Source organism: Brassica oleracea, chromosome C5 (genome assembly GCF_000695525.1).
Source record: "Brassica oleracea var. oleracea cultivar TO1000 chromosome C5, BOL, whole genome shotgun sequence".
NCBI lineage: Eukaryota > Viridiplantae > Streptophyta > Magnoliopsida > Brassicales > Brassicaceae > Brassica > Brassica oleracea.
The window spans coordinates 29,240,876-29,254,319 of NC_027752.1; the positions used below are offsets into that span (position 1 = coordinate 29,240,876).

Here is a 13,444-nt window from a genome sequence, read left to right on the forward strand (position 1 = left end):
TGTTTTATATATGAGGTTATGGGGGGGGACATCAAAGAGAAACCAAAACTTGTTGAAGACAGTTCAGTGATCGTTAAGTTGCAAGGAGAGACTGCTGTTTTTGGCCATGAAATAGCTCGAGAGAATAGAATTTCGTTCTCGTGACCAATAAGTGTTTCGCTTGTTAGGCTTGTTCATTTACTACTTTTCACGGAATGTCTGTTTATACATTGTGGTCAAACTCAGATTTGATATTTGTAGTACTCAATGGAATCAACACATTATACAACACCATAGAGTTAAGATTTAACAACCAGTTAACCAAATGCTGTTGTAAAATATAAAATCTGGAAACGAAACAATGATTCAGAGGCTTGAGATGTTAGATTCAAAAATCAATTAGATACTGTGGCTTCTTCTTTTTGGCATCAATCAAGCCAGTGACTTTTTAACAAAAAAAAAATAGCAGTAGGAAAGGGAGGAAAACAAGAGAGTCAACGTTTTAGTGGCATTTGTAACCAAAGAGAGATGCATCAAGCAAAGCTTTCACAAACCCCTTTTCCGGAATTTTTCATCTTTAAATCTGATCATCTGGGCAGCTGAACAGTGCTTGATTTAACCACAGCTTCACAGTCTCTCTTGAGAAAGTTACCTTCTCAGAAACCCAATATATGAATCAGCAGCGTGTCTTAGTGATCTATCATTGTTTTGAATCATTGAGAGAGAGAAGCAAGTAACCTCTTCTGGAGATAAGATGGATACGAGAACGAGGACCTTGGAACATCCAACTGTCTTCTTCCAAAGATTTAACCTCTTTGTCTAGCTCTCCCATCAAATCAGTTTTCAAAACTGCATCATCAATACCCAAAATATTAGATGAAGCAAACATTTTGTTGATCCTCTCATGTCCCCTAGTCATTTCTGAGTGAATAGCAGAGAGTACCAAATCATATCTAAACAAGTTACAGTGTAATACGGGAGGATGATTCTAAGGATTCAATTCAAAGACGCAATCCCACATCTATGAGAAATTCGGCTTCCTAATTAAGCGAAAACACATCGAAGGGAAAGAGAGAGAGAGAGACCTCGCATGGCTTCGTCCTTTCGGTCCTGCATAGAAGGAATATCCGGTGGAAATGGGAAATCGTCTAGTCCAGCTGCGGCTCCGCTGCTTCCACCGCCTCCTGCTACGGCTGTTGTCGATACCGATGAATGAGCTGGAGAAGCGCCGTTCATCACCCTACTTCCTCAATCGGATATCGGAAATATTCCCTTACCAAAAAGTTTCAGATTGGACAAGACAGTAAAATCAAACTGAAATTAAATTCGTGACGGACTTTTTTTTTTTTTTTTTTGATCATTCTCAAGTAATTTTATACTAAACATTTAGAGTAGGGGTGGACACTTTGGTTATTTTCTCGGTTCGGTTCGATTCGGTTAGTTTGGTTTTAGTATTTTTCTAATTGAAATAAACCATAGTTAGTTTGGTTTGGTTCGACTGGGTTTGTGTTCGGTTCAGTTTATATTCAGTTTGGTTTGTATACGGTTCGGTTGGATTTATTTTTTTGGATCAGTTTACTTAACTTCTTCTTAGTTTTATTTTTTTAAGAGAAATTATGTTTTTTTTGGTCAAGAAACGGCTATTCTATTAGTCAAACATGAAGTGGTCTGGGTAACCAGACCGGAATAGAACAACCAATAAAACAAAGAGATCTATGAAAAGATCGAGCATTCCTAGCTAAAGAATCAACAATTTCATTATGTGTTCTTGGCACGTAGGTGATCTTGAAATCCGAATAACACATGAAGATAATTTGAATGGCTTTCAGCTCCGTTGAAAAGTTTGGCCAGGCTTGGGGTTCCTTTATCATGGCTACCAGGTCCTTGTAATCTGTTCCAAAGTGTTGGCAGTTTGAATGTTGAAGCGTGCTTTCTAGTGCCCATTTCAATGCTTCCAATTCCGAGTGTTGTGCTGTCTACCGCCTCCTTAAGTTTCGTGTTCCCATAAGTTTTATGTTTTAAAGCATAAACTATGTAAACATATATAAGAATTAAAACAAATGAAAGTTAACTAAAAAAATCAACATCACTAGTAATGTCTCTTATATCATTATTAAAAAACTAGCAATGAATCATGTGACGCTGTGGAAAAAAACTTTTGTTTTTAATAAAATTTGTTTTACGTTTTAAGTTTAGATTTAACATTCATGTTTACTTATATAATTTACATATATAAGAATATAAAGATACATACTTTTCTATTTTTTAAATGAAATATTTTAATGATTACATATTCGGTTAGAAGAATATATGTTAATAAATGAAAAATGGAAATACGTGGTATGGTATTAGAATTTTAGTATATTGGTATTACTAATATTTTTATTTTAAATAATTACAAGAACACATCGGATTCTCGGTTCGGTTTGGTTTAAAACCGAACCATTCGGGTTGGGGAAATCTTCAACCGAATGGTTTGAAATAGACTTTGGTTCGGTTTGATTCGGTTTCGGTTTCGGTTTGGTTGGTTTGGTTTGACTCGGTTCGGTTCGGTTTTTTTTCCCACCCCTAATTTAAAGTCATTTAGGTGAATAACCAAAAAATGAGAGGTAATTAGGTGATTGTGCATAAACTTTGTGTAATTAGGTAGATGGATAGTGTCAGTGGTTGGTTTTACGTAAGTGTCCTCACGAGAGAACTGTTTGGGGCAAAGTTTTTTGGAAACTGGGTTTGTAGCCGGGTAGAAAGGTCAGGTTGCATGGTTTAGTGTCGTTCTATTGTCGTGTATGGGGTATAGTTAATCTTTTCACAATTTCGAATTTAAAATATATGGATATAATGAAGCGCGTGTGAGTAAAATAGTAGTTAGATTATTATATGATAAAGGGATATTACTGAGTTGACAGAAAAAAGACATCATTGTTTGAATATTGGTAGAATTAAACCAGATCAATGGAGTAGAAAGATAATTCGAAAACGCGGCCGGTTATTCACCGTCATAGTGCTTAGCGTTCGTCAACGGTGTTGATTACATTCTATTCAGCCATTAAATCGGAAATCTCAAGTTTTTGGTTTTGAAAATTTGAAATCAAATGTTTCATGAGAAATATGCAGGTTGAAGACGTTAAAAAGAAGAAAATGCAAAAAAAAAAACAAAAGATTTAACAGAAAAATGAAAGACAGACGTAAAAAGAGTTACAGAAAACCCAAAAAAACCATAAAGGAAGACAAATATGGAATAACGAAAATGTCATTCATTAAAAAAAGTGAAAGAACATACAAAGACATCAGGAAATCGAACCGGCAAGTGGAGGAGCTTAAGCAGATATAACTTCCGCCAGACCACCATATCTTATTGCAGTCTCTCCCATACACGTTTAATATACCTAACATCTATACACCTTTAGATAATAACTATTATAGCCGGATATTACATATTCATAGCATTTATACAACTTTTTATCCGGTTTTAGTTTTTGAAATCTGGTTTGTGAATAATTTATATTAAACCGGTAAGGACATTTATTATCCGTATAACGTTTTAAGTATTGGATCTGGATTGTGTATAATTTATAAAAACCGGTTATGACATTTATTATCCGGATAAATTTTTTAAGTACTAGATGTTGTGAATAGAATAAACCGGTTTTAGCTACGGATAAAATTATTTTTATGTAACTAGGGATTTCTTCTTAAAACACTAGTGTGTCATCTTTCTTTCAACTTGTAATCTGGATAAAAGAACTAATACTGGTATATTAAAATGATTAAATAAGGTATATAGTAAACTCTGCCAGTTCAAATATGACTGATTATATGGTTGTTATTTGGATAATCTATAACATAAGACTATAAGTTTTTTGAGTTATGTTAAACATAAAACCGGATATTAACAATAGTATCTCGATTCTAGGAAACAGAAGGATAAATTCAATGATAACTAGATAACAACTACATAGCTAGAATATGATATCAAATATGCTAACGGGATACATTTGTCATACACAATCACCGAAACACAAATTTTATGTTTTTTCCCTTTGTGTATCCTTCTCAAAGTTTTGAAGCATCTGCGTAAGCCTTGAATCTTGGAAAAAAAAAGTTAAGCTCTGTTTGATCTGTCCTATCTAGCTTGAGACCCCTCCAATCGAATCAAGAAAATGACGGGAAAGATTGTGAAGTGAGACATACTGAGGGACACCAAAACAGTCTTGCTTTGTAAAAAAAATTATGAATCGGAACAAAGTAAAACAGACCAACTCACATGGTAACCCAGCTGAAAGAACGTTAAGGTAAAGATGCTTCTTAGAGAACTCTGCAGGTAACACAACCCCCATGCCCATCATAAATGGGGAAAGGAGCACAACTAAATAACAATAAAAAGAAAGATACAAATTCTAAACCTTTTTCAGCCATCACTTTAAGCAAAGTGAATATGGGAGAGAGAACCTGAGGAATAAGCATGAGAGGAGATTGGGTAGCACAAGGGTTTGAGGAGATTGACCCATGAGCTCAGGCGGAGGTGCGGAGGAAGAAGAATCCATGCGATGTTGACGAGAGTTAATCTCAGCACAGTTGTTGTTGGTTTTGTCTCTCGCGTTCTTGGTGGCCATATCTGAGAGAGAAAGAGAGGATACAGACAAACGGTAATCGAATGCTTGTGTGTGTGGCCGGAATATGACCGGATTTAAAGGTCTTGGAACTGCTTGACGGTGAGGTCTTTGTATTTGATGGTGGCGAGGAGGTGGTTATTCTCCAGGTGGGACTTTACGGAGCCTACGGTTTTTCTTCTGTTGTTAAACGAGACACGGTAAATCTGATGATAGGGAGAAGAGTGTCCTTTGGGGAGTTGGATCTCAAACTGAATTTTTAGAGGATAATACGTATAGATCTCGAAAAAGATAAGTGACGAAATTTAGTTAGAGAGAGATCAGATTATCAGGTGAGCTAGAATAACTTCAAAATTGAATATTTTTAGTTTCAAATGTCAAGAGATGGCGTGAAGTAGTAGAGTTCAGTAGGGTAATAATTACAACTACTCTATCCTGTAGAGCTGCAGAGAAGCTCAGTGTGTCAGACTCACCTCAGATCTAGTGTAGGGGCAAGGATGGAATTATGAAAGTGTAAAAGTGTCTTAACCATTCACCTAATAACGTTTTGTTTTATGGTCATGGGGTGCAATTACTTAAACATTTATTTCCTTTTCAATTTAAAATTATTAAAATATTATTATTACATATATTAAATTAATATGTATGCACTCACACTAATTAAGAAATTATCTTTAACATTTATCTAATCAATTTCATCTATATTATTAAGACAGAAACATTGTGTTATACCTAACATTTATTTTGTAATTTTTTTAAATTAAACACACATTTCTACTTTATATTTAAACCTGAATAAAATCACCAATATTCTTTTCTTTATTCTATTATTCATATTTCCAAATAATTAACTTCTTTCTTTATACTACTATCCATGTTTTCAAATAACACTATAATTAATTTTGTGTCCAAACAATATAAAATATTAAAATTATATTTTAATAATTGCTAACAATTTTATTTCACATTATTTAAATAAATTAAAAATTAAGAAATCCAATAATTTATAAGAAAAAAAATATAACTTATTTTAACAGGTTTAAATACTACAAAAATATTTCCATCAATAAAAAATAAATTAAATTAACATATTATTATGAAAAATGTTATACATTGTACAATAAACAAAAATAATTATGAAAAATGTTCAAAATATATGCTATCTTAAGAAAAATGCTCAACACTAATTGTTAACAACAAATTTAGACTGATTATAATAAAAATTATTAACAAGATAAATTACACAAAACAATTATAATAAAATTAATTAAGCTATATAAAAATGAGTAATATGATTAGGCATGGGCATAAAATCCGAAACCTGAGATTCGAACGAAACCCGAACCAAAAAATCTGATCCGTTATCCGATCCGAAATGTAAAAAAAATACCCGAACGGGTTTTGTAGGGTGGTACGAAACATATCTGAACCCGAAGTATTCTTAACCGAATCCGAACGGGTAACCCAAAAAATTCAAAATTAAAAGTCAATATAAATATTTGAAATATATATAAGCATCTCAAATATTCAATTCAATAATTATGTTGATATGATATGGAAAAATAAAAATAAAAATTTAAATAAATACCTTAAATACTTAATTATGTATAAATAAGTACTTTATAAATTTGCTTGTTTAAATAACAAGTTTATTATATTGATAAGGTAATGCATATTGTTTACAAACGGTTTTGCTTTTATGCTTGATTTAACATTTTATCGTTATTTATCAATTTGATGTGTGTTGGATTAATTTCTATTCAATTTAAGTGTTTTTTATGTTTTGCTTTTAATTTTGTCTTTTACTTCGGATATATCCGAACCGATATAACACGAATCCGAATAATATATGATTATTTTATGGGTTTTAGGATGTGTTACAAATTAGAACAGAACCCGAAGTGTTTTTATCCGAACCTGAAGTGTTATTATCCGAATATGACTCGTACTAATATAATATTAGAAAAGAACCTAGGAGAGTGAACTCGAAAACCTAGAAATCCGAAATACCCGATCCGAACCCGAACATGTATCCGAACGCTCATGCTTAAATATGATCAAGATATATTTATAGTTGTTAATTATTTTTTATATATATATATATATATATAATTTTCTCTATCAAAAATTTGTAGAAATTTTATAATTTCATAAAATTGCAAAACAATGAACTTTAAAATTTGGATTAAAAGGTGAAAAATTATGAAACTATAACTATTTAAATAAAAGTTGATTACATATCAGTGATCCATCGGTTCAATAGGTTAGTCTCGAGTTTTAGTGATTTTTGTAAATATGGATACTTTTAAAAACCTAAATCGAATTATCGGATCACCGGATTAACCGGTTTGACTGTGGGTTTGGCTCGAATTTTAAAGCATTGATTTAAATGCAAAAATATTTTAAATATACACAATTCTTATAAATTAACAAAATATTTGTTAAGTTATTAGTGAAATTTTTCAACATAAAATAAGTACCAATTATATCCTACTCAGATAACACTAGATACTGAACAATAGTCTAAGATTTTCTGTCAAAGATAGAATTCTAGCAGTAGTCAAATAAGTGAGATATCATTTACATCAACTTTACTGGTGTAACAATATGATTCCGACTCGATGCATTCATTCGCTATTACTCTATTCTTTACTCTCTTTTTTTTCTTTACATATGCTTGTTGGGGAGGAAGAAAGTGAGCGAACGCAGTTTCCGATACTGTCGGAGTTTGAAGAACAGCTAGAAAAAGATGCCACCGGGGAATGGGATGTCAAATGAGCCCAATGACCAGGGTTAGCCAAGACCAAATCCAAATTGCCTGACCATGCGGTCCAAAAATTAAATTTGTCCAATTAAACTGAAAAACCAATTAACTCCAAATTAGATGAGATAAAACCATTTGGACATGGACGTCCAATAAACCTAAAAATATAGATTTTTTTAAGTTGAGAAAAAAATAAAAATAAAAATCAGAAAATAAAAACATGTTTTCTAGCCAAATTTGCAAAATCACATTTTCCGTCAAAACCGTAAAATCACACTTTTCCACCAAAACCGAAAATCACGTTTTTCCGCCAAAACTGCAAAATGAAATTTTCCGCAAAATCACATTTTCCTGCTAAAACCGCAAATCATGTTTTCCCGCCCAAACCGTAAAATTATGTTTTCCCGCCAAGACCATAAAATCACGTTTTTCCGCCAAAACCATAAAATCACGTTTTCCCGCCAAAACCATAAAATCACGTTTTCCGCCAAAACCGCAAAACCACATTTTTCCGCCAAAACCGCAAAATCATGTTTTCGGCAAATTTTCAAAATCGGGCTTTCTCGTTAAAATCGTAAAATCACATTTCTCTCACTGTGTATTTTTTTTTGCCAACAAACGGCTATTCAATTACTCAAACTTGAGGTGGTCTGGGTTACCAAACCGGAATAGAACAATCAATTAACACAAAGATATATGTGAAATGAGCGAGCAGTCCTAGCTAGCGAATCAACAATTTCGTTTTGCGCACTTGGAATGTTGGAGATCTTGAAGTCCGAGAAGCAATTCTGAAGAGTTTGAATGACCTCCTGCTCTGTTGAGAAGTTTGGCCAAGCTTGTGGGTTCTTTATCATTGCAATCATGTCCTTGCAATCTGTCCCAAAACTCTGACATGTCGAATGTTGTAGCATGCTCTCCATTGTCCATCTTAGCGCTTCCAGTTCTGAGTGCAATGCCGACTCACGGCTTCTTAAGTTTCGCGTCCCCATAAGTTGGATCTTTCCCATACTATCCTTTTATACCCATCCACTTCCACTGAATTGAGTTGTAGAGGTCCATGAACCATCCACCATACAAATATTACGCAAGCTTAAGATTTGTGGTCCTTCAACGATCTGTGCCTGTGGGGGAGCAAGTATTGTCTCATTTGCATTGTACCAAGCCTAACACTCACTCTCTGCATACATGACAAGCTCCAATGGGTCTCTATCTATACTTCTGAATAGCTTATCATTCATATCCTTCCAAATATACCAGATTATACAAGGATAAAGATCTCTATCTTGTTCCGGCTCCAAAATATTGTTCTTCCTCCAAAAAAGATAGTCCATATTGGCATAAATACTCGAGATATAAAATGTTTGTGGGATTGACGTACTTGATGATAATGCCCATGCCTGTAAGGCCGGTGGGCATTCAAAGATCGCATAAGTAACAGTTTCTTCTGGTTCTCTATATCTTGGACAATAGTTATCACATCGCATACTGCGGCGGACCAGATTCCTTGTGACTGCTACATGCCCTGTAATTAATTACCATATAAGATGACATATCTTCTGAGGTGCATTTACTTGTCAAGCAAAGGCTTGGAGTTTGGTTATACTGGGCTCTAGAACTTCATTTTCTTCATCATCTTTCAGTATATTTCTAGCCACCCAGTATACTGACTTGACCATATATTGACCATGTAGCTCCAGCAAAAAGTATCACAGCGATGAGTAGGGCTTATAGACAACCTCTGAATCATTGGTATATCTTCATGATCTACATATTGTTCCAGTAGTTGAACATCGCATTCCTTTGATTGAAAATTAATAAGGCCACTGATGGTCATTTTTGGATGTACAACTGGGACCATGGGGCGAGGGCTGGTGTTGAGGGAATCAATAGATCCTCCCACACATTAATTTTGTATCATGAATGCACTTTTTTCTGATACCCAGAAGTAATAACTTCTTTGTCGCAATAATATTCGTCCACACATAAGATGGTTTATCCACTGAGCTTATTTGCAAAGCCGAGCTCATATGATAGTATTTTTCCCGTAATACTCTTGCCACTAGTGAATCTGGAAATTGAATAAGACGCTAAAGCTGCTTTACTAGAAGTTCTAGGTTGAATTCATGGATCATACGGAAACCATTTCCTCCCTTCTCTCTCGGTACACACAACTTTTCCCATTTTGCCCAGTGAATTCCCCTTTTTGGCGGATTTGAGCTCCACCAAAATTGTGCAATGACACTTGCAAGGTTTTCACATATCTCCAGTGGAAGCCAGAAACTGGACATGACATATGTCGGAAGAGCTAACCAAATATATTTGATTAGTACTTCCTTCCCTCCTTTTGATAATCATCTACCAGTCCAACCATTCACTCTGTGTAGTAGTTTTTCCTTTAAGAAAGCAAATAGCTTACACTTGGATCCACTAATATCCTCTGGAATTCCTAAGTAAGAACTCATTCCACCTTCATTTTGGATTCCAAGTGTATCTTTAATCTGCTGCCGATCATTTGCTGGAATCCTCTTACCAAATATTAAGGAGGATTTGTCAAAGTTGATACATTGACCTGATGCTTGTCCATATTTCCTGACTACTTTCATAACTTCTTCACATTCTCGGGACTCCGCCTTGTAGAAGAAAAGGATATCATCAGCAAAGAGAAGGTGAGATACCTAGCGGCTAGCGCGTGAAACCCGCATCTCGGTTATCTTCCCTTAATTCTCTGCATGATTAAGAAGGCTAACGAGCGCTTCCGTGCATAGAATAAATATGAAAGGAGACAAGGGATCTCTTTGACGTAAACCTCTTTTTGGGACAATGTTTCCCCTTGGCTCTCCACTCATAAAAACCTTGTATTTGACCGAGGTGATGCATCTCATAATCCAGTCAATCCATATCTCTGAAAAAACCCATTTTCGCATGACTACCTCAATGAATGACCATTCCATCCTATCGTATGTTTTACTCATATTCGTTTTTACGGCCATTCTCTTAACTCTTCCACCTGGTTTGATTCTCAACGCATGGAACATCTCTTGAGCTATCATGATATTATCTTTAATCTGTCTTCTAGCAACAAGAACTGTGTTCAGATATCCGTTGTGAAAGGACCTTTTTTAATCTCTGGCATAAGATTTTAGATATGATTTTGTAGCTGATGTTGCATAGACTAATAGGTCTAAACTTTGTCATCTCATTTGGCTTAGTCGTCTTAGGGATTAGGCAGATATTTGTGTCATTTAGCCCTTGAGCCATTGTTCCCTCAAAGAAATTGATTAACCATATGAGTTAAATATTCTTTTACAATATCCAAAAACTTCTGGTAGAAGAGGGATGTCATTCCATCTGGTCATGGGGTATTTTCTGGCTGTATAGCGAAAATTGCCAGTTTAACCTCCCACTAAGTTACCAGTACTGTAAGATCCTCATTTATTGCCCCAGTGATCGTTGTCGAGACCTCAGCTAACGCATCTGCTATATCCTCTGGGTCGGATGACTCAAATATTTGCCTAAAATAGCTAGTATCAATGGCTACTAGTCCCTCCTCACCCTCAACCATATTTCCATTTTCATCTAAAAGTGGTGTGATTCTATTCCTCGCTCTTATTTGCTTTGTTAGCGCATGGAAACATTTTGAGTTCCTATCGCCTTCCCTTAACCAGAGAACCCTTCTTTTTTTGTCTCCAAAACATCTCTTCTGCCTTAAGAGCAGTAGATAGTTCCTTTAGAGCCTTTGCTATTTCCTCTAAAGTAGCATCATCATTCGAATATAGATTCTCCACCTTCTCCTTGAATTCAGGTTGTTCTACCTCCTCCATTGGCTCAAGGCTTTTCGACAACTAGCAATATGTTCCATTATATTCGCTTCAGGAGGCAAATCATTTGATTTCCATCCATTAAGAATGACTTGCCTTAGTTCTTCATTATCCAACCACCGTTTATCAAATTTGAATTTTTTAGCTGTCTTAATTGGTTTTGTGAATTGTGTATGAAGTTATGTTTTTTTATGGATTTAGTATGTTAAAGCATACATTTTATTTGGGCCTCACAGAAGATCTATTTGAAATGGTATATTTTGGGTTTGGACAATTTTGACTGGGCACAATTTGGACTTAAAAAGATAACGTTCAATAGACTGTTTTGTCCATTTGAACATGTCGGTTGAACATGGACAACCCAATTGACATCTCTACCGGAGAGGATGTTTTCTGCTGAAGATGAACCTATTGGCGAAGAGTAAACTCGTTACATAAGATTAAATGTACCACGTCGATCGGCGATGCATAGGCTATGCATTTGACCAGTGGCAAGTGGCGGAGCTAGCCAAAACATTTAGGAGGATCAATCTTATATTTAACATATTTTACAAGGGTCTAGCTACTTTTTGCAATATTTTTACAGTTTTTTCTTAAATGCAGGTAAGAAAATTACATATATAAAACTCACACGTTCAATTGGCCCGCTTCCACAGTACTAGTTCCGCCATTGGATTTGACACGGAGGAGTTTGAGTTTCTTCGCAATTTGACTTTCGGTAAGATTATAGTTGTTGACGAGAATCCCCTTTTTCTCAGGTATGTTTGGCCAATATATCAATGTTAGGCTTTTTAAATCTGGTAAAATATGAGATCTTGATTTAGTTCACCCGAAAACCCATATGCATGCCTTTGCGTGAGTCCGCTATTGTCACTGGACTCAAGTGTGGGAAATTACCTAAGTTAGCCTAATGAAAGAGAAGGAATCCCTTGAATCAGAAGCTCCACTGAAATAAATGATTTGTCTCACTAAAGTTTTGCATTGTGGAAATGGTCATCAAAATGCTAAAGAAGAGAAAAATTAAGGGTATGGAAACAAGAATAAATTCATTTCTCTTGTCTAGCAATTACGTCAACTATGTTGTTGTCCACATCTCACAGCCCGCGGATAACTTTTGAGTATGTAAAATTGATCCAAGATCTTGATGAATTTATGGTGTACACATGGGGATGGATGGCTTATCAATTTTTGGTTACATCCCTTGTTAGGGGATGAAATCGCACTGAGGATGTCTCAGGTGTATGTTGCTTAAAAAAGTTATATAGATGCAATACAACGTGTTTTAATTGTTGTTGCACATCCCTTTAAAGAGGTTGTGGTTTAGAATTTGCATGTTGTAGTGCTAATATGATGGTGAAGGTGATTCAACATTAGAAGAAGTTGAGATGGATTCTGAAGCTTCTGCCCGAGCGAATAAACCTTCAGCAATTTTAAAATTTAGTGTTATTCCACTACAAGAAAGCAACGACATACTGAGGGAAAAAATCGTCGGTATGTCGTCGGAATAATGTTATTCCAACGACATAGTCCTCGGAAATAACTCCTCGGAATTTTTTTTTCCTCGGAAATCCCTCGGAATTTTCCGACGGAATTCCGAGGAAACAAATTTCCGAGGAAACTTCGAGGACCACCAGTTCGTCGGAAAGCTCCTCGGAATATACCGAGGGAGAACTTCCTCGGAATTTACCTCGGAGGTTCAGACGAAATGTTCCTCGGAATTTTCATCGGGAATTTCCGAGGAAATGAACCCTCGGAAAATTCCGAGGAACAAGTCCCTCGGTATATTCCGAGGAATGAGTCCCTCGGTATATTCCGAGGAACATGTCCCTCGGTATATTCCGAGGGTTCATTTCCTCGGAATTTGAACCCTCGGAAAATTCCGAGGAATGAGTCCCTCGGTATATTCCGAGGAACATGTCCCTCGGTATATTCCGAGGGTTCATTTCCTCGGAATTTGAACCCTCGGAAAATTCCGAGGAATGAGTCCCTCGGTATATTCCGAGGAACATGTCCCTCGGTATATTCCGAGGGTTCATTTCCTCGGAATTTGAACCCTCGGAAAATTCCGAGGAATGAGTCCCTCGGTATATTCCGAGGAACATGTCCCTCGGTATATTCCGAGGGTTCATTTCCTCGGAATTTGAACCCTCGGAAAATTCCGAGGAATGAGTCCCTCGGTATATTCCGAGGAACATGTCCCTCGGTATATTCCGAGGGTTCATTTCCTCGGAATTTGAACCCTCGGAAAATTCCGAGGAATGAGTCCCTCGGTA

At 35.7% G+C, this 13,444-nt stretch overlaps 1 protein-coding gene across 1 annotated transcript; it reads right to left on the minus strand.

Annotated features, from left to right (window-relative positions):
* Positions 1–341: 341 nt before the first annotated feature.
* On the minus strand, positions 342–1,306 carry LOC106293345. Its single transcript, XM_013729014.1, has 3 exons — positions 1,065–1,306; positions 718–828; positions 342–631 (listed from the first exon to the last, which is right to left on the minus strand). Exons 1-3 carry the CDS (start codon positions 1,213–1,215, stop codon positions 567–569), a joined length of 327 nt encoding a protein of 108 aa, XP_013584468.1. The 5' UTR covers positions 1,216–1,306; the 3' UTR covers positions 342–566.
* Positions 1,307–13,444: the final 12,138 nt, after the last annotated feature.

Coding starts and splice junctions, on each gene's coding strand:
- LOC106293345 (XM_013729014.1), bottom strand. CDS start 1,215: ATGAACGGCGCTTCTCCAGCTCATTCATCGGTATCGACAACAGCCGTA. Junction 829..1,064: donor AAAGGACGAAGCCATGCGAG/GTCTCTCTCTCT, acceptor TTGATGATGCAG/TTTTGAAAACTGATTTGATG. Junction 632..717: donor CCATCTTATCTCCAGAAGAG/GTTACTTGCTTC, acceptor GTTTCTGAGAAG/GTAACTTTCTCAAGAGAGAC.